Source organism: Phaethon lepturus, unplaced genomic scaffold (genome assembly GCF_000687285.1).
Source record: "Phaethon lepturus isolate BGI_N335 unplaced genomic scaffold, ASM68728v1 scaffold719, whole genome shotgun sequence".
Taxonomy (NCBI): Eukaryota; Metazoa; Chordata; class Aves; order Phaethontiformes; family Phaethontidae; genus Phaethon; species Phaethon lepturus.
In genome coordinates, this window is record NW_010562635.1 from 55,423 (window position 1) to 77,706 (window position 22,284).

The following is a 22,284-nucleotide window of genomic DNA, read 5'->3' on the forward strand; positions in this document are numbered from 1 at the left end:
GATGGTGTGGGGTGGTTGTTAAAAAAAAAAAATGAATATCTGATAATAAATAACATTTTTTCATCTCCCTCCTGAAAATGGATGGTACCTGTAAGTACCTTTCCTCTTCTGGGCATTGGTTGTCCAGGGGGAAGGTTAGAAATTTCACTGTTGCTTAATCCTCTAAACAAGTTTACATTAAATGTTAGGTAGCAACTGTCCTATTCATTTCCTCATGCCTTAAATCAAATTTGAAACAAGATGGAGTAGAAGTGGATAAAATCCATGGTGTACCACAATAAGAAATTCCAGTGACCTTTCCCTTGTGTCAGGCAGTTTCTGTCAAGGATCTGCCATTTTCAGTTCTCATAAACAAACACCCAACCAGAGTTGGTCAAAGTTAAAGACTTAGCCCTTCAAAAGCTCTTGTCTGCACAAAAGTACTGAAGACAGCTCTAGTTTTGGTGATGAAAATCGTGGAGAGGCTGTCCTCATTATTTGTGTGCTCAGTCTTGTGTTGACCAAAGTCTATCTTTCCCTCTGCTCATAAGCAAAGAGTATGAAGCTGAATGTTTCCTGTAAAAGCTGGACCAGATATAGCAGACTCTACAGTAGTGAACAAGGATTTTGTCCTTCACCTGAGAACGGTGATGTACTTTTCTGAGCCCTGGTCAGGGTATTGGGGAAGCCCAGGGGGTCAAAAGCAGAGGAAGGAAAGATGCAAGAGCAAGGGAGGTCTGAGAAGAGTGGATTGATAGGAGGAGTTGTATGGATGTGCGTATAAGGAAAGGGAGACTGGTGGGTCAGGGAGGTGGGAGTGGAAGCAGTGGTAATACACCCCCAAAATTCTCATACAGCATTTTCTGAGTTACAGAGTCAAGGACACAGAAGTTAAGATTCTCTTGAGATCCTGAGGCTTGATTTTTTTTCAGGAGGGCAAGCAGCCATAGCCAGACTTGAAATCAGTTGAAGTTTGGCTTTAAAAGGACAGTCCTACATAATGCTAATACTCTGGAAAATCAGGCTGTAGCAATTTTAAATGAAATATAAAAATTATGTTCATTAACAATTTGTTAGGAATGCTGTAGAAAAGCCAATGAGGAAATTCAATTTTGAAAATGGGGTTTGAGTAATGTGCAATAAATGTTGAGGATAATTTAGTTTCTTGAGGTGGAGAAAATTACTGTGGGAAGCTCATTTAGATTTGGTACTGATTAATAGGAAGGAAATGGCTAAGATTCTAATGGTGGTAGATAATTTGAATGAAAATCATCACAAAGTGATAGAGTTCAGGATTCTTAGGAGAAGGGAAGGATGGCAATATCAGCAAGATGTTTAAAAAAAAGACAGACTTCAACAAATGGAAAGAATTCATAGCTACAGCCCTTGGAAACATGTTCTGTGCAGTCAGGAGTGTAGAAGACCTGGAAGCTACCGAGGAAGACTGTATGAAGGGTTGAAGCCCAGCTGGACTGTTCTTTCTATCCTGAAACTATTGTAAGAGCAAGCCAGTAGCACAGGGGAACAAGGTATATATATGACTTGCCTGTTCAAGCTTCAAACCATGAAGAGAAAACATAGCCCTGTTTTTAGCTTTTCTTGTCATCAGAGTTGTTCAGAACCTTGCTTCCTTTTTGATTGTCAAATTGTTTCACAAAAATTAGAAACAAGCATGTAACAGAAAGTGAATTAAAAAATATAGTATAGAAATCAAGAATGCAAATTAAGCTATAGGAGGATATTTGATAAAAACTATTACATAAATGGGTTAGAAGTAAGGGGAAGCTGAATGAAGTATTTGTCCATTGCTTACTGAGAAACAAGGGAAACACAACATGGGGAATGTGCAATTGCTGCTGCTGTTTCCTGTCTGCAACCAGGAGAGGAATGGACTAAAAAATAAGTATTTCAATAAATTAGATGTTCCCATGTCAGCAGGGCTGTGTGAATAGAGAAGGAAGTAATAAAGTAACACCAGAGCATCTAGTGACTATCTTCTGTGTGAGAAATTGCCAAGTCCTAAGGAACTAACTAAAACCCAGTAATACCAAGACAAACCAAACCAACCGACACTCTCCCCTCAAAAAAGAAAGGTCAAGGAAATTGTGGATTGCTTGTAGATACTAACTTTGTTATATAGAAAAACATAAGAGCAAGTTATTACTTGAGTTATAAACATTGCAAGAATCAGATTCTGATAAGCTGGCCAGTATAGATCTATTGAGAACAAATTGTGCCCAATGAATTTAATCTCCTCTTTTGACAGCATAGCTGCTCTAATTAAGGGAAGTGGTAGATTTTTGACACATGAAACTTTTATCAGGAAGCTGAGGAACAGTGACTTGAATTAAATCACTGTTAAATGGATACTCAGCTGCTTGAAAAACCTCACAGTGGATATCACTGTGAAAAGAGTCTGGCTCTTGTCTCCTTTACTGCCTGCCATCAGGTATTGATACACATTGATAAGATCCCGTGAGCCTTCTCCTCCCCAGGCTGCAGAGTCCCAGCTTTCCTGGTCTCTTCTTGTGTGTCAAATGCTCCAGTCCCTAAATAGTCTTTGTGGCAGTTCACGGAACTTGCTCCAGCATGCCCATGTCCTCCTTCTCTTGGAGAGCCCAGAACTAGACACGGCACCCTGTGCTGATGTATTTCCCTCTCATCATAGTGCTGATGAGAGGGAAAGGATCACCTCTCTCGGCCTGCTGGTGGTGCTTCTCTTAATGCAGCCCAGGATGCTGTTGGCCCTTCTTTGCTGCAAGGGCACGTTGTTGCCTCATGGTCAACTTGTCCATCAGGACTCCCACATCCTTCTGTGCAAAGCTGCTTCCAGTTAGTCAGCTGAGAGATGTCCACTATTCATGATCAAACCGGAACATGAGCCCAGGAGAGTCGTACAGAAAACTCTTCTTGTCCCAGTTCTGTGTCATATTTGTCTGAACAGCTTGCATACTTAAATAATAACATTTGTGGGTGGTGCAGAGCTGAAAGAGGTAGGAAACACAATTGATGCGATATGAAGTGATACTGAAATTATTAATAAATTTCTCAAAATGTGACTGGAGAAGGAAAAATTGACTGCACAGAGACAGAATGGGGAGTAAAGACCTCAGTACTGTCTCAGGCATGTCTGGAGATACAATGGACTATAAAATGAATGAAAATCAACAATATGAAACGCTGAAACTCATGCTGGCCTTGTCAAACTTATGGGCATGTATGTAAAACATCAAAAGCGTTACTGTACTGTGCACTGGTGAGGCTGCAGGTGGGATTCCTCGTGTGCCGTGTTGTGAGAAAGTGAGCAATGAGAGATGATTGAATAGGACCTGCGAAGAACTGGGTTTACTTAGTTTAGAGAGAAGACTTAGGGTGGATACAAACCTTTAACATTTCAGAAAGGCTATGCGTCAGATGATAGGGATAAAATACTTTCTATGTCTAGTTGACAGAGATAAAAAAGGTTTCGCTTAATTTACAGGAGCAATGACTTTGGCTAGATTTTAAGAAAAGGCTCTCTGTGAGGCTCTACAAGCGCTGATTCAGGCACCTGAAAGGAGACTGTAGGAAGCCGTAGAGCTGGCTGAGGTAGTGGCTGTTAAAGGAGGGATTGCCCTGGGTGCGCTGATCCTGCCTCAGGGTAGCAGCTGGGGTGAGCAATCTCTTGCCCGCTCCAAAATCCCTTTGCAGTGATAGCACATGTGCGAGTGAAGGCTTGTATGGCTTGATATTTTAGCGACAACCATTTTCACTGGATCTGTACTTGCACTTTGTGTTCGTGGCATGACTTTTCCCAAGTTTTCCTTCTACTCTAATGCACTGTAGTCTTGCTACAGCAGCTTTGGCCTTATCTTGAGCTGGAAAAATAATACTCATAAGTGGACTAATTTACACACCGCTTTATTCTCTTGGACAAATTTTACTAAGTCCACTATTAAAAGATGTTTTCCTGGTCTGGAGTCTTTTATGGGGTTCTGTTAAGATCTCTGTTCAGTTTTGTAGCATCTGTTTTTGAAGAATGAATACATTATGTGAAGAAGCACTAATGCCATACACAGTGGTTAAACCAGCTCTCAGTTTGTACTTAACCACTTAACGCAGCCAAGGATTACATTTCTTTTAGCTATATATAGATAAATCTTATCTTTGCCTTTCATGCTGCATTCTTTATTTTGTGAACTGTGTTTCCAGGTGGACTGATCTTTCATTGACTCAGATTAAGTAGAGAGTTAGTTTCTCTTGGTTGCAATGGTTTTCTTATCAGGAGGTTATCATCTATAATTTCCAGACCCATAAAATGGGTTACTGGTAGCAGTCTGAGACCACCAGAATGTGTTTTCAGAAACAAAATCTTCCATAATGACAGTTTGGTTTTTTGTTTTTTATTCTTTCCTCATGTTCAAATGTTTAAACATATTTTCTCATATTTTCTTGTCTGATTTGATGTTCTGTTAAATACACTTTTTTTGGTGCTTCTCTTAGGCTGTTGATTTATCAACCTTCCAGGTGCTCTTCTGCTGAACTACTGGCAATTCTAAAGCAAGTAATGATAGCTTTTGATTCAACATACCGTTCCCTCCCTTCTTTGGGTAGTGCCAGAGTGCTCATGATTTCAAAATATAAATGAAATATGAAGGATGTTTTTAACCAAGACAGGTAGATCACTATCTTGGGGTGCCAACTGTGTCTGGAAGGCAATTTTTTTCTTTATTTTACAGGCAATGCCACTACAGCTAAGCAGTCCCGGTATAGGATTATTGTTCAGGATGCTGCCAATGGGGGACAGGCATGCCCGGACACCTTGTATGAGGAAAGAGAATGTGAAGATATTCCCATCTGTCCAGTGTATAGGTAAAAAGTGTTAGCTTGGAATCAGTCTCTTGCTAGTGGGTGTCCACTTCTCTAGAAATTACTCTTGTGTGATTGTCCTGCACAATTTTCACCAGAAAACCACACGATACTGGAAAATGCAGACTTATATAAACAAATAATGTACCTTGCAAAATGTCTAAAAGTAGAGTTCAGATTGGAGATTTCGGTAGATCTGGCATGATCAGAACAAGCACCACGAGACACAGCTCCTAGAAATGGTAACCTCAGGGTTCGAAGTGTTTAAGGAAGCTGTTACTGGGAACTCCCCCCGCAGTGTATCTAAAAATCAATGTAAGGAAGCTGTTACTGGGAACTTCCCCCCTCAGTGTATCTAAAAATCAGTGTAAGCTATTTTGGGACCACAAGCACTCAACTGCCTTAATCATAATTGTATGCTTATTGCAGAAACTCTTGTCTTTTCCCCTGATGCTCTCACTCCGGTGAATAATATGCACTTCAAAAAATTCTGATTAGACAAATAGTACAATAGGGCAATTACTCACCACTCTTCATTAAAATTCTGTGACCCATCTGTCATACAATGTTAGTAAATAGAAAAGTGTGATATCTTTGCATATAAATCTCCAGGCCACACATCCTGTAGGACACAGTCTCAGAGCAGAGCGGGGGCCTGAAGGTGGTGCCAAAGCAGAAGTCACACCACTCAGCTCTGCCTGGCTCCGTACCACATAGCGCTGTGGAAAGCTGCTTTCTCGTGTTCTTGACGGGCACACATCCTAGCACAGAGAGCAGATTGGGTACAGCATCAGTTGTATGAGAATGGGCTTGCAGGAGGAGAGCCTGATTTCAAAGCTTACTGAAGGTGTTTCCTGTGTATTTTATGTGATTTTGAACCATGCCCTACAAAAATAAGACAGGGAAACACGGTTGGAGGATGATGTGGCTTTCTAGAAGATGAACCTTGCATGTGAATTTCAGTTCACAATACTCGTTTCAGGAGTAATTACAGCTTTTTGACTCTATTTTTCCTTTGGTTTCCACAGTATATTGTCATTCGTAACTGAAGTTTTTGCCTGGACATGTTAAGTGTTTTCAAGTTTTAACCACTTAATTGTTAACCTTTTCCTCTTGCAGATGGAAGACCCACCACTGGAGTCACTGTGTGCTGGTGCCGGATTCGGTGAGACAGGCTGTGCTGGGACAGAGTGAGGCGTGTGGACATGGTTTGCAGTCAAGGGGTAAGCTTTCTCCATGCAGCCTCCAAATATCTAAGGTGTTGGAGTGTGGCATTTAAGTAGAGTCTTTACTCTTTTACAGTAGCTAGTTTGGAAACTAAGTGACTGAAGCACTTGAAGTGTTCTGGGAAGTGGACCCATTGTACAGTTTTGCTGCTTTGCTGGATGTTAAAGTACTAGGAACATGATAGTATGCTTGGAGTGTAGGAGAGGATTTATTCTTGGTATTCAAGTATCTTTACAGTAACCTGCTCTAAAGATGAAGCATGTGGGCTTTAAAAGAACTTTCTATCTATAGGCCTCTATGAAGTAATCCGTTCTTGGTACTGAAAACGGAGAGGATAATTTCCTTGTGATTTTACATTTTACTAATAATTTGCCTGAGACCTCTTTTTCATTAAGACTATTAGGGTGTTCAGCATGGGTAAAGGCCTTGGTCTCCTGCCCTTGGTGTGATTAAGCACTTGGAAAATACAGAGATCCCATTGTCTGAACAAAAGTGTTGAGAAGAATTTCACTGTTGAGAGTGTGTGATCAGAGTCTGTAGTGGTTCCTGCAGATGGCTGAAGATTTGGCTTATCAGTTTCCTGGGAAATCTAATGAAACCTTTAACAAAAGGTTATTTTTATTGAAAAAAAATTGCTGTACAGGTATGCTAACTGAAGAAACTTGACATAATAATTTTCTCCTTCATAAGGGTAGAAACTATTCTTTAAAGATGAAGTGAATTTCTTATATAATCTGGAAACAAAGGAAAAGAAAGAAAAGCCCTGACAGTATGTGGGCTGTATCTGAAGGAAGAAGTGGGTTTTAAACTAAAGCTCAAAGGAGTAAATATCTTTAACTAGGTTTTGACCACAAGCCTTTCCACAAGGACTTCAAGAGAGCTTTCTGAATTGAGATGTCCTAAAATGTATTCCTCAATCTCCATGTGGAGGGAAGGTAATCTTTATGCTCCAGGAGGTGCATGATCTTTGTATTAATCTTACTCTGACAGAATTTGAATAGAAGAGTATCACACTTTTTAGCTCTGTGGAGAGTCTTCCAGCAGTTCCATAGGCTATGCACTGGTTTGGGGTCATCGTGGGAAAGGATTTCCATAGCCTGGTGGGTTTATGCAAAATTGGTTTCAGTGCCATGTTCACTTTTTTTATTTAACTGTGGTTTTTGTAACTCAGATGAAACCCATAGAAGAAGATTTTCAAGATGTTTCGTACAAACAAAGGGGAGTGATCTCTGTGGAGAAGCCAGCTGAAACCAAGCTGCTAACTCTGACCTTTTTCCTTTTGAAAAGCAAGTTGCTAGATTTTCAGCGATTCTGTATCTTATCTGTAGAAGTGTTTAGTAATTAGTAAAATGAGTGATTAGTAATTAGTAAAAGTGTTTAGTATGAGGTTTAATAAGGTCAAGTGCCAGGTCCTGCACTTAGGTCACCACAACCCCATGCAACACTACGGGCTTGGGGAGGAGTGGCTGGAGAGCTGCCGGGCAGAAAAGGACCTGGGGGTGCTGGTCGACAGCTGGCTGAACATGCATCGGCAGTGTGCCCAGGTGGCCAAGAAGGCCAACAGCGTCCTGGCCTATATCAGGAATAGTGTGGCCAGCAGGGGTAGGGAAGTGATCGTACCCCTGTACTCGGCACTGTGAGGCCACACAAAACTGTGTTTGGTTTTGGGCCCCTCACTGCAAGAAGGATGTTGAGGTGCTGGAGTGTGTCCAGAGAAGGGCAGCAAAGCTGGTGAGGGGTCTGGAACACTAAGTCTGATGAAGAGCAGCTGAGGGAACTGGGGTTGTTCAGTCTGGAGAAGAGGAGGCTGAGGGGAGACCTTATCGCTCTCCACAACTACCTGCAAGGGGGTTGTGGTGAGGTGGGTGTTGGTCTCTTCTCCCAAGTAACTAGCGATAGGACGAGGGGAAACAGCCTGAAGTTTCACCAGGGGAGATTTAGATTGGATATTAGGAAAAATTTCTTCACTGAGAGAGTGGTCAGGCGTTGGAACAGCCTGCCCAGGGCGGTGGTGGAGTCACCATCACCGAAAGTATTCAAAAAACATGTGGATGTGGTGCTTCGGGACATGGTTTAGTGGGCATGGTGGTGTTGGGTTGATGGTTGGACTTGATCTTGAAGGTCCTTTCCAGCCTTAATGATTCTGTCATTCTGTGATCCTGTAAGGGAAAATTTCATAAAGCTGCTGCTAATACCTCACCTTGCTGCTACTTGAACTCTTAGAATCATAGAATCTTTGGATTGAAAGGGACCTTTAAAGGTCATCTAGTCCAACCCCCCTGAATGTTTCCAGGGATGGGGCAGACAGAACCTCCTGTGTTACAGTTTGTGCCCATTGCCTCTTTTCCTGTCACTGAGCACTGCTGAAAAGAGCCTCGCTCTGTCTTCTTTGTACCCTCCCTTCAGGTATTTATACATATTGATAAGATCCCCCTGAGCCTTCCTTTCTATAGGTGTTGTGGGTTGACCTTAGCTGGATGCCCGGATGTGGTGCTTCGGGACATGGTTTAGTGGGCATGGTGGTGTTGGGTTGATGGTTGGACTTGATCTTGAAGGTCCTTTCCAGCCTTAATGATTCTGTCATTCTGTGATCCTGTAAGGGAAAATTTCATAAAGCTGCTGCTAATACCTCACCTTGCTGCTACTTGAACTCTTAGAATCATAGAATCTTTGGATTGAAAGGGACCTTTAAAGGTCATCTAGTCCAACCCCCCTGCAATGAGCAGGGACATCAACTAGAGTAGGTTGCTTAGAGCCCCATCCAGCCTGACTTGGAATGTTTCCAGGGACGGGGCATCTGCCACCTCTCTGGGTAACCTGTGCTAGTGTTTCATCTTCCTGATTGTAGAAATGTCTTCCTTGTATCTAGTTGAAATCTGCCTTCATTTAGTTTAAAACCATTACCCCTCATCCTATCGCAACAGTCCTTGCTAAAAGGTCTGTCCTCATCTTTCCTATAGTCCCTCTTTAAGTACTGGCAGGCTGCAATAAGGTCTCCGGGGAGCCTTCTCTTCTCCAGGCTGAACTCCCAACTCAACTCTCTCAGCCTGTCCTCATAGGACATAGAACTCTTCAAGAGCAGCTAGCCTGTGTGAAGAGGTATTGTGTCACCATTTTGTCAGGGAGCATCCATTTAGCCAAGGGTGGTGTTTGCTTACGTGCCTTGCCAGGTCTCCTCAGCTTGTAGACCTCGACACTGGAGAACTTCTGATCCTCTCATTCTTAACCATGAAGATGGTCTTTGGAGGTCTTTTGAAATAATGTATGAGGTGAGACTGGGGATTTGGGTTTGTTGAGCCCGGAGAAGTGTCTAGTATCAGTGGGGTTCACAGAGAAGATGGAGCCATACTCTTCCCAACAATGCACAGTGAAATAGCAGAAGATAACAGTCATAGGCTGTGGTGAGGGAAATTCCCACATTGCCTGGAGAGACTGTAAATTCCTTGGAGATACTTAAAGCTCAACTGAATAAGGTCTTGAGCAGCCTTTTCTAATTTTGACGTCAGTTCAGTTCTGCTTAGAGCAGGCAGTGGATCTTCAGAGGTCTTTTCTGTTCTAAATTATATTGTACGATTCTGTGAGTCTGTGGGTCTTTTCAGGGGAATCTGTGCCATCAGTGGAAGAACACCAGGTGTTATAGATAGATGATTTCCTGCAATATTCAGGCATCCTACAAATGAGTTTGCATTCAGAGTACCACCACCACTTCACACAGTAATTGGCTTGCATAATGTGTCAGCGTCTTTAGCCTATAAGTGCTTATTCTCCAAAGAGTATTTATGTGAATTTGCCCAATTTCTTTTTTACCATTTAACAGCAGTTACCCTTTTACCACTGAAGATAATCAGTCTTGCTGTTCCTTAGAGCATCCATTTTTAGAATTCTTTTTCTTTTGCTGTACATATACTGACTGTCATGTAAATAAAAGGATTTCATTTTTCAGTGACTGTCATATCTAGCCAATTATAAATGGGCATTGAATTCATATAAATTATCTCTAAAGAAAGCGTATGTTTATGTGTACCTATTTAGAATGATGACGGTGCTGAAAGAAAAAGTCTGAAATTGCTTTTGAGCTCCGTTCTTTCTCTAGGCTACACTCTGAGATAGATACTGACAGATCTTGTGCCATGAGTGTTTTCACTGAAATTGCATGTAAATGTACTATGTAACATGCAGAAGGTATGAGAATTTGTCTGTGAATAATAAGCAGAATAACCAAAGAGATGACAGCTGTCTGAAGCTGCAGTTCTCATAGCTTTATCTTGGAATGATATTACACTAATTACAACAGCCTTTCATTTTGTGTATCAGCTTCAGTGGACTAACTTACTCAGAAAACAATCATGTGGGTAAGAGAAAAATAGTGTTTAGAACTAAGAAATATAGTTGTTATTCAAACTTCATTAAGGCATGATTTGCAAAAAGCCCCTGAGATAGGGCACTTTAGAATAAAAAAGGGTGGGGATGTTACTGTTGCTTGACAGTGACACAGACAACATTTCTAACAGTAAATGAAGAGCTTTACAAGCTTTTCTATTGCTATATAGCTGTCGTTTTCCTCGACAAGTGACTAATTTACTAGAAGGTGTCAAGACCGTGAGAAAATTGCTTCTGCTTTGGATGCCCTTCAGTGACTTTACTGTTCTCTGATGTTTGTGATGGAGGATCCTTCAGAAATGACCTCTCCCTTCAGTGCTGACATGAGCAGCCACCTTAGACATTTACATTTTGGGGGGAAAAAATGTGTTGCTCATTACAAGGGATTGTTAAGGTTTAATTAGTGGATGGAAAGCCTGTATTAAGCAAGTGTCTTTGAAGGCTGCTTCAAAAGCCATTGATAAAGTAAATAGACAACGTATTAAAGACGAGACTGATGTAATGAGACTCCGCTTTAAAAACTAGTCTTGGAAATACACTGACAGCATGGTTATGAAAAAAGTAGTTACCTTCCAAAAGCAAGGAGAAGGTGCAGCAACGGAACATGTTATGTCTTACTTCTGCTCCTGCCACTTCTGAACTGTGATTCATTTGGGGGATTTGACCATAATCTTCCCTCATTAATGAGACTGTAAGTCCACCTCAGAGCTGTAGCTCCTCATCGCAAGGATACAGAAATGCTGTGACACAGAGCAGCAAATATTCATAGAGAATAATTTGTTGATTTATGTACAGGAAAACAACAACAAACTCACCAATGCAGTAATGAGAAAGCACTTCTCTGCTTTGGAGAGTCTCCCTGGCTCACCTGAGGTCACAGGCTGGATCAATACTGGATAGCCTCATTGGGCATCTCAGTAGACTACTTCCTTTGGTATGCTCTACTGTCAGACCACATATGATGTATTTTTTTCCTTCTTTAACTAGGTTTTAAATTCACACCACGTGGACTTTGCTAAGATGATTAGTGTTAAATATAATCCTTTCAGTGAAAAGTTGATATATGAATTGACAGTGAAAAAGTAAAATGCAGGCAGCACTGGACTCAAGCAATTTAAGATTCCTGTCTCCTTCATTGCAGATTTCTAGCTCGTGCTCTGGAGCTTCCCGATAGCTATAGGGATATTGCAGACAAGACCAGTTTTAGACTAAGATGCAGATCAAAAACTTATCATTATGAGAACAAAATTTGTAACAATCTGCTATCTTAAGTTTTCTGATTGTGTCTAAATGCAGTCATAGCTCCAGTGAAATCTTATATAAAATATAGGCAGAACTGTGATTACAAACATAATTTGTAATAAATTAGTGACTGTTAACATGTGTCCCATACTAAGCAAGATGAAAGGATTCATTTTGGTATTGCCTCTTAACATTGCATCTACAAAAATATTTCAAGCAAGCATCCTTTGGCTGTATTATCTAGTGTATTATTAATCTGTAACGGCCATATACATTACTGTTGTTTCTGCTGAAATTATATTACGGTAACCTATTTATAATGAGATGTGCCATCAAAAAAGCATCAGCATTACCAATTTTTTTGCTCATAAGATAGTCATCCAACAGTTCTTATTCCCTGTTTTGTAGGTAGTTAATATAACTGATGATTAGCTAAATTAACAGATGCATTCATTATAATTTGAGTTGCAGAATGCTTTTGCACAGGATTACCAATTTCAGGAGGTACATATAAGAATCCTGTTATAATTTACAAGCTAGAGGCAATGTGATAGCCTAAAGTTTACAGTGAATACATTTATGATAGTAAACGTGGCAAAGACATGGACTGTTGGATGGTGGTATTTTATGAGCAGTGCTTTGCGGTGCAGTCCTGTGTATAAATCTGCCCAGCTGATAGCAGCTTGTCATCAGTAGCTCCCTCCAATATTAACTTTGCCTCGTAGGACACTGGCACCTTGAACCTTATTCTGAGTGATGCTGGAGGTTCATTAGGTTTGTCAGTGATTTTTTGTGATGATACTAGTCTAGGGTAATGGGTGGTTGCAGGGACACAAATGGGAGCACAGCAAGCTGAACTTGAGTGGTCCTGGCCAACATCACTGTCTGGAAGACACCTACCTGGCAGCTGATGGTATTGGAAGCAAGTAGTTGAGGGAAAAATAATTACCAGGGTAAGGACAGGAGCTGAGTCTTGTTTGTGATATGACTGAAAGAAAAGTTTGTAAAGTGAAGTTTGTCTAGGATAGGGATTGAGGTTCGGCATTATCAGCCATGTCTGCCCAGGGCTTCGCCGACACTTTACTGATGCAGCCACTCTGCATCATACTGCAAATTCATAAAGTTCATGTTATCCATATTGTTATTTTCTTGTCACTGATAATACAATTTTTAGCTTATAAACACATGGAGAGTAATAAGGTGATAAGAAACAACCAAACCAGAATTATTTACTATTATTTGTTCTTGATAATCCAATTTCTTTCCTTGGGAAAGCAGTGGGCTGGAGGTTAGGCAACAAGGTAAGTGGAAAGCAGCACAGATAATGTTCTCTTGACTTTAGGAAGACATTCAGTTCAGTCCAATGTGACGATCTCTCATGTGCAGTAAGTAGGTATGACCTAGAGAAAGGCAGGATGAGGTGTTTGCGCAACTTGTTGAAAAAATACAGTCAAAGCTCTGTTACCAGTTTTTTGCTGTTAACCAGGAAGGCCATTTTGAATGGCTTCCAGTGGGGCGCACATACTCTTGGCTGTCTTCAGTATTTTCGCTAACTGTGTATGATGAAATAGAGGGTACATCTGTAACACATCTGGGAATTTGCAAATTGTGAGTACTTTGAAGGGCGGGCCTTAAAACCAAGTTGTATAGATTTGAGCGTGCTCTGAAATCAGAAAAATTAACTTTTCATTAAAGAAAAAAAATGTGCAGCGCTCATAATATGTAGAAGGATGGTCAGCAGCACTGCAGAGGCAAGTCTGGAATTAAGAGTTATGGACTACATGTGGATAGCATTATACTGTTATAAAAAATGTGCATTATAAAATCATGTATTTCTTACAGTTTTCTTCTGATCTCCAAGCTGTTGAAATTTACTCATCTGATTCCTAAAATAGAATATTTTTAACAGATAATCCTCCCTTTTAGTTTTCTTTCATAACACTTTCTGCCACTGTAAATGATGACAAACAATTAAGGTCAACTAAAAGCATCAAAACTTTCTTCTGAGTAATTCCAATTCCTGGTTTGCCAACAGTTTCAGAATAGAGTATGATTCTTCTAGTAAAATACCCAAATTTCATTAGCAGAAAGAAATTAGGTATTTAGGAGTCTAAGCTCTGATGAATATCAGTGAATGAATTCAAATCTCTTGAATTTAATGGAAGTTTACCCTTGATTTTACATTTAAAACTTCAGTCTTGGTGAACTATGTATATCATAGGAGTTTTTAATTTGAGAGATTTATCACTGCAGCATGTATGTTTTTTTTTTTACATGAGTGTGGATTGTTTGTCTCTTAATTTCTATCAGTTTACCTGTAGGCTTTGGTCTTTAAATTATTTCCCAAAGCTTGAGTTTAATTGTGGATTTGATAGTAGATTAGCTTAATGCAAATGTCACAATGTGTGACAATGTTTCACAAAGGGGAAAACAAGGAAAAATTAAGGAGGGGGAGACAAAAATACAATACTACTGTCATGTATGCATTCTTAGCCTTTCCTGCACCGGTGGAATGAGAAAGTTATCCTCTTCCAGACGGATTTTCTGTGGGATTTATTTCAGTTTTGGAACATTAGAATTGATCGGGAGCAGGAGGAGAGGGGAAGGAACAGATGAGGCTATGTGAGATGTGATGGATCAATCTCTCTGAACGTTTCATGGCTGCCTTTGAGATTCCTGCAATTTAATTTATGAGAAATAAAATCACCTGCTTGTATAGAAATCATCCTGGGCCAATTTCTTAAAATCCGGTGGCATAGCAGAGTTGTCAATGTAAATATGTGCATGGCTTTACTGGAGTTTGCAGCTGGGTACTGGTTTGGGGAATGGAAATTCGTCCTCATATTGTATTACATCTCACTGATCTCCAGGTAATGTGTTCCTGTAGACCAATTTTTCTTTCCTTGAGTCTTAGTTGATAGGACAAGGGGAAGAAAGATTGATACTGATTTTCCAGTGACAGGTTGTTCACAAAAGAGTGATGGGGGACTACCGTCCTTTTTTCACAGGAGATGTCAGCAGGCATCACAAGACGCTTAAAACGGTGCTACTATATTTCAGCCTAGGTCTGGCCCAGCTTCCACCTCAGGTATAGCTGCTGTGAGAGTATTTCATAGGCAGTAAGAGAATTGGCGTGACATTGCTTTATAGACACTAACTAATAGCAAGGGAGACTCCAACTCATTTCTGTCACTCTAGCCTTATGCCAACAACATAAAAATTGAAGAGACTCTTAGAGGATTTGTCCTGACAGCAATCTACAGTGCAACATTTTATCCAAAGGCAACTCAGTAATCTGTAGCCTTTCCATAACATAAAGATGATCAAGACTGCGTCAGATAAATTACATATATTTGATTTCCTTCAAAAACAGGAGTGTATATTCCACTCTGTAGAAGGAAGTAAGCAGGTTTTCTAGCTTAACTATACACCGTTCCTATCTGATAAACAAAACAAATATCAGCATCTTAGTACCACACGCAGCATTTGTGGAGGGGGTAGAAGGAGGGAAGTCTTAAGTCTTTTGAAGCCAGAAGTCATAAACACTGAATATGTATACTACAAGCATGTACCAATAGAGAGATTGTTAAAAGATCAAAATAATAAGAAGTAAAGCAGAGAAACATCAAAGCCTTTCAGGCTTTGTATTTCTGTCTTGATTAGTAGGAAGGAGGGAAGAAGCAGGGAAAGAAGGTTTATAGATCAATAGTAAATGGCCCAGTCACCTCAAAGGCAGCACCATCCAAATGTGTACAATTTACAGGAATTGCTAAAGCATCTCAATCATAAAAGTCACAAATGATCTGACAGTACTCGTACCATATTTAACAGGTACACAGAGGGAGTTGAGATCACCTTATCTGAAGGAAACTCCTTTTTAAATGTAAGGGTAGATAGATTTTCATTTTGTCTTTCATCCCTCTGATGAAGTTCATCTCGCTTTGGTCCTCCTAAGATTTCTTTCATCTAGCGTGTAGTCTGTATGATCTAAGCAACTATCGTCAGCGAAAGTATTTTTGGGGTCCTTTTTAAATGATGGATTGTCATTAAACAGAGTATAGTAGATGAAAGAAGTCCAAGGAGAACCAAACTGTGCTGAGACTTACTCAGGAAGATGAAAGACGTAGTGAGACACATAATGAAGAGCAATCTCTCCCTCAACCCGGAGATAGGCCCTTCCAACTATGACTTGTTTTTAAGCACCAGCTTCCATCCATTTAAAATCTGAGTTATAAGCAATTCATTCAGACTTTTCATAGAAATCTGAGAAATTTTTATTATATGAACAGTAGGCCTGGGTGGTCATGCTTCACGGTTTGTGGAGAGGATGTCATGAACTATTAACAGGAATCTTTTCTGTGGCCACGGGTGGGTTGATTCACATAGCCTCATGTGCTCCTTATCAGAAATACAGGAACCATTTCATCCTAAAACTCTGTTTTGTTAACTTAGAACCTGAAACATGAAGGTTTATAAACCTTAATATTTTATATGATCTCATGTAACTGTCACTGTAACTAGCTATAAACACACCTGATTTTTTTCATGTTCTTCCTAACCTTTTGGCCTCTGCGTGTGTCTGGCATACCTCAGTTCCATGGGTTAACCCTGCAGCAAGTAAACTATTTTACTTTCCTGATGATTTTAAATTTAATTGAACCATCCTTTGTTCTTAAGACATTTGAGTCCCATTCAGTCTCCTTTTCTGTTTGCTATTTTATATGACACTTTCATGTCCCTCTTGTTCACCTCTCCATGTTGCAGGCAGTCCCATTCAGTACTGATTTAGATCTGCTTTTGCTTTTATAAAATTTTAATTTCCTCCTTGTCACGGTTGTGCTGTTTACAAATCCAAAGATAATTCACACCAAAGCTGCTGTGGTTCCTAGGGAAATTGTTAAAAATTCATCTGAACTGAGCAGGAGAAGAGCCAGGTTCTCTGGAAAATAGCCTTAAGGAGAACTTTTCTTCAAACAGACACTTTAAATGGCAGCCTTGAAGCATGACCAAAAATAAGCAAGTTTATTAAAATCTTTTATAATATTAGTTGTCAGGAAAACTTTAGAGATGTTATTCTCCAAGTCTTTACCAGAATAGCCTCTTCCTTGTCTGTAATTATCTCAATCAAGTGGAATACCAAATTCTGAGAAATTGCAGAGACATTAACTGGAATGATAAAGACCAGTCGTTTATTCTTACAGTACAATAGTACCAAAGGAACTTAGCTTTGTTTTTATTTTACTTAGCTCAAGAAATGGGCGGTTCTGGGTTGAAATGCTGATCCTGCTTAAGTCAATGAAATATTAAAGGACTTTGTCAGTTCTTTGGAACACAGTCTCCCCTCCAAAAAAATCCAACAACCAACCAAAACCAACTGTTGGTGAAAGGAAAAAGGGAGATGTTGAAAGGAATGCAGAATTTGATTTATAGCAGATACTGTTCATTGTCAGACTGCTAAGGTTTAGACTGCCTGGGGAATTTCCTTCAGAGGAGCTTGGTAAAAGTTGTAGTTTGCTTTTTCCCTTACTCTGGATTAGTTAGAAAGCACTTCTTATTTAGTCAGGTTTCTTTCAGTAATTAAGCACTAATAGTCAGCATGAATATTAGCATCCTAAATAGCAGAGGTCATCAGTGTGACTTGCTCTAAATCTTCAAGCAAAAGATTTGTCAAGTGTGACATGCCACAAAGGTGCAAAAAGAGTCCTGATGTCATGTTTGTTGAATCTGAATTTGTATGTTTGTTACTCCAATAGCTTTATCTCTGCAGTAGAGGTTTTAGATATGAGTTTTCAATTTCAGAATAAATGGATAACCTTGGATCAAACTATCTTTCAAAATTCTCTGCATCTTTCTTTCAAACGGGTGCACTAAAGTGACAGTAGAGTAACTGGAAGTGACAGGGATACTTATGAAGTGCTTGCACTTGCAAGAATACATCAGGTAACTGTGAAATGGTCAATATTGCGTTTGCTTTACGCATCCAGTGGTGCTTTCTGTTGGCACTGTCTCTAAATACATCCAGAAATATTAAAAATACTGAGCAGCGTGTTTAGCACTTTCTAAACCAGTCTGATGATTGCAGCAGTAATACTTCCGAGCATTTTTCCTGTTGGAAACACCGTTTCTTCCCTTTCGTTAACAGTATAGTCATTGATTTGCTTCTCAAAAGGCTTAGCAGAAGATTCCATCTTTTTTATATTATAATAAATCAAGAGAAACTTCATCCAAAAAATTGGAATTCCACTGGAATAAAATTACTACACAAGAAAAAGCCATCTCTATACTTTGATGGCAATAGATAGTAATGAAAAAACTGTCACCTTCTAACAGAGATTTTTCTAAAGTCAATTTTTTTCCTAGCAGATGCTGGTTTTGCCTGGTGCGTGCATCATTTATTAAAAGATTGCTGATATTGACTTTGTGAAATAAAGAAAGTTTGGAATAATATATTTTGATATTTGACAGAGTTTTCCTGAAGTAGGGTATTTTGTATTGTAAAATTTGGATCTTGGATGTGAAGCCTTGGAGCAAATGCGACTTTTTACTGCTTTTCTGGTCAATTCTACTATTGTTCCTTCTTGACAGTTCACTGAAGTTTCAGTCCTGCAATCATATATTTGTTTTCTTTGATATGTGCCCCAAGGTGATTGAAATTTCTTCGCGTTATCTCTTTTCTACTGTCTCTTGGGTATTAACTTTCTGTATCTTTATTTTTATCCTGGTCTTTGTGTTGGCAAAGGAAACGCCTGAACTAGAGGTACGCAATATGAGGGAATCTGACTGACCGATTAAAATGTAATAGGCATGTCGAAGGCCATCTACTTCAGCATTTGTTTAATTCAGGGTGAAGTAAATCAGCACATCCTCGGGGGATGTATGACGTGAAAGGGCAGCACTCCTGGCCACTGCTGTGTGATAGGAACATATGGGCTTCCACAGCCTCTGCCCTTGCTGACCACGAGCCTTTGCTGCTGGCTTATTAAGAGGTCATCTTAGTAATCGGTACTTATGAATGATATTTAAGAAAATCAAGTGGAAACTGGTCTGCAGAAATGAACAGCTACATGCAGACATGAACTCTTGAGAGAGTTTGAGGGATTTAGCTCTTCTGTTGCATTTTAACGCCCTGGAGTTAAAATGGATCACATGATGTGGTCACGGCAGACGTCATTTGGGGCACGTTAGTGAATTTGTGGGGCAAATCAGTTGTAGTGTGTTTGTGAGAAGTTGCTTTGACCAGCAAGTGCTTTTTCAGTACCGCTTTAAAAGGATTGGTTAGAGGAGCACATAAAAATCACTGCCTGCAACATGGGTGGGTTTTGTGTGAGCCATGTTGCTGGTGAAGTTGCATGTGAGCAAACCTCCAAACAAACAGGCAATCTATTTGTGCTTTAAAATAGGTATCTTCAGTGCCTAGCTTCATGGAGTATAAATTTTCATGTAATCTAAGCACATCTGCTCATAATAATTAACTTCTGTGGTGTATAAAGGAAAAGCTACATCAGCTCTATGGTATGATGAGATGGATTGCTTTCTATCTGTTCATCATAATGATTAATTGTAGCATTTATAGGAGGATAGCTGCTTTTTATGCGTTTTTGGTTTAGGATCATGTATCTTGCCTTTTTTTAAGCTTATTTAAATGTAAATACTCTGCAAATCCAGTATGAAAGCATAAACTTTCCATTTTTAAGTGCTTTGATGAGAAACAGGAAAAAATACGTCTCTACTTAAATTGTCTTATCTGAAAACTTTGAAAGATGCCTGTCTTTCCTAGTGAGTTGAATTTCACAGGTAAATGTAAATATTGAAAGTAACCATGAAAGAAATTTAGAAGGATTATGGAATTTCATTTGACCCTGAGAACCGGTGTTTCCAAGGGGCAAACTTAATAATACTGTATCATAGTAGCAAATTGCAGTTGGTCCTGTGGTTTTGCAAGTATTAAATATTTCCTATGAGAGAAATAACCATCTGATGTGTTTCCAGACGTTAAATACACTTAATTCTTGGGCTTTTGTTCAGTAAAATTTGAGTATGTGCTTTGTGGAATGTAAGCTTTCAGGTTTGCAGTAGAAGTGATGGATAGTACAGCTATCAATTAGTGCTAAGCTGTCAATAGGTCTGTCAGGGGAGCCCAATGATCCCAGTACAGTCATCGTTGTCTTCCATTACTTGAAACCAAGTTACTATGTGTTGTGTAGATGGAAGTCAGCCACAGGTTTTTATTGGTGTTGACTTTACACAGTGAGAATGGTGGAAGCAAAAGAAATGATGCATTTATTGAGCAAAAGTCTGAAACTCAGGTAAAGTTGCAGGAGGTATGTAGAGAATTTAGTGTACTATTTAAAAATCTTTCTGGGTTGCTCAAATCATATTGATTAAATGATAAACAAAGTACTTTCTTGAAATCTTATGGTGACTGGCATAAACTCCCTGATTGAATTACACTGCGAACAGAACACTAAAGGAAAATGTCTTTACCAGTTACAGTTGTATCTTTTTTCTTTTAAGGGTTTCTTATTAAAAATTCAATCCCAGGATTTTCTCCGAAGATAAACTAGACTCAACAAAGAAGTTAATACAAAAATAAGCTATTGCAATGGCATCAATGAAGAGATACAATAAGCAAATAAGCAATTTGCAGATAGAGAGTCAACATCCCATGAAATGTTTATAAAGGTAATATTTAAGATCTCATAAAATCAAATTGTATTCAGATACAATAACAAGAGTCAGTACTAAACCAGTGGTGAATCAGGTCCAGAGAGAACCATAAAGCAAACAGTTGTATTCTGTTTCAGAGGTTTTCTTTATTGCTGAGCATACTATATGTTTTTATGGAAGCTCCACACAATCTTTGCTTACCCAGTTACTCATGGTTAGAGTGCACATATATGGATCAAACTGCTAAAGGCATGTGTTTTTTGATGCAATATAATTTAATTATTAAGAAAGTAATTTGCATGTCATTTAGGATTTACGGTGCTGAGCATTTTTAGGATTTTTGTCCTCAAGGAAACAAGCTATTCTAAAATGAGGCTACCATTCTTCGTTTTCTTTCCCAGAGTCCATCAATCTATTACAGAAAGAAAATTGATGTATTTAACTTTTTTCTTTTTAGTTTTGTTATCTGTGATAGTTGTTATCTGCTGGATAATTATTTGTTCCAATATTTTTGTGCCAATAAAAAATAAGCTGATGGGCCTGTGTTTCCATACCCCTCATCCTAAGTAAAAAATAAAAATAGAGCTGTTATAAGCATAGGCAGAGTGTTTGCTGATGAGTTGCACTTCCTCCATGAGGTCTCAAAGATGCTAATTTCTAACACATCAAGATAGGTTTCTATGTTTGCTAGAGCCAGGATTCATTAGGACAGACAATTTCAAAATGGCTGGCCTATCCTTGACAGGCCTTTCCCTCAGAGAGGACCAAGAGGCCTGAGATTTTGCCCTTTTTTAACTGGTAATTGTAACATTCCTGGGGTTGCAGCTGATCTGCTCAGTGAAGAGTGGTGGAAACTTGGGCCAGTTTTTGGGGAGGTGGGGTAGGAGAGTGGTAAGTGTCTCCTTTTTACTGCTTTTGCAGAAGGATCCTTTGTTACATTTTTGCAAGTTTGTGCTGAAATTTCCTGCTAACCCTCAGGAACTTGGCCTAATTTCCATCTTTTTGTTTGTTCGAGGGCACTGAATAACTTTTGACTGAGCTTAGCTGATCCCTCATACTCTGGCTGGTCCCTACCATGGTTGTGCCCTTTCCCTAATAGGAGAGCTTTCGCTTTGGCATTTGTCTTTTTCTGAACTGCCCCTTTCTTCAGTTTTCTTTTCCCTACCAGCCCAGCCTTCCAGAGCACCTTACTTAGCTTTAATACAACTACGTTTATAGAATGTATTAGTCTACCTTCCCATCCCAGTTGTTGTTACCTATGTAGTTTAATGGTCATTCTCTTTCAGCCTGTCTTCCACCTTGATGTTCTCCATTGGTTCTTCCTCATGGCCTTCAGTCTAGCTGAGTAGCGTTTACTCTGTCCCCACCTCAACAGACCAAATTTTACCAGATTCCCCAAGACAGTCTTTGAATCGGCGATACTTTCTGACCCATTGTGTGTTCCTGTAGCACCGGGTGGAGTGGTGTGGATGGTGTCCTCCTACTTGCTCATGAGCTCACCTTGTTTGGGGTCCTTTTCCCAGCATTGTACACATGTTCCTTTCCCTTGCAATCATCAGCCGGGCATTCAGTAGGTCAGTTGTCCTCTATAGACTAGCCCAGAGTCTGAAAAGGTGTATAATCTGTAGATAAAATTAAACATGTCACCATCATTTGTATGTCCTTCCAGAAGAGCTGTACGCCTTTATGGTACTGTTGCGGTCACATGAATTCACCTGTTAAATATTGGTTACTACAGGGTTTCACTCAAAAATATATGTTAATGTGATAACTGTGTAAATATTTTCAGTCTGTTTTTTAAGGCTTTATTGAGTAAATATAGCCTTATTGTGAAACCTCAGTTATCTTAGCTGAAGTATAATGTAAAGGTGATGGAGCAGCCTTAATGGCTCGCGAGAGGGATATGGGTGCATGTCAGTGCTAGGACAAGGTACACTAGGC

At 39.6% G+C, this 22,284-nt stretch overlaps 1 protein-coding gene across 1 annotated transcript in view; it reads left to right on the forward strand.

Moving 5' to 3' along the window:
- The window catches only part of LOC104626407 (thrombospondin type-1 domain-containing protein 7B-like), a gene marked incomplete at both ends in the record, with an annotated part of 103,517 nt that overhangs the window by 44,269 nt on the left and 36,964 nt on the right, over positions 1-22,284 (forward strand). The window contains 2 exons of the mRNA XM_010294322.1: positions 4,698-4,830; positions 5,947-6,050. Coding sequence (XP_010292624.1) covers positions 4,698-4,830; positions 5,947-6,050 — 237 coding nt within the window. The remainder of the gene's footprint in view (positions 1-4,697; positions 4,831-5,946; positions 6,051-22,284) is intronic.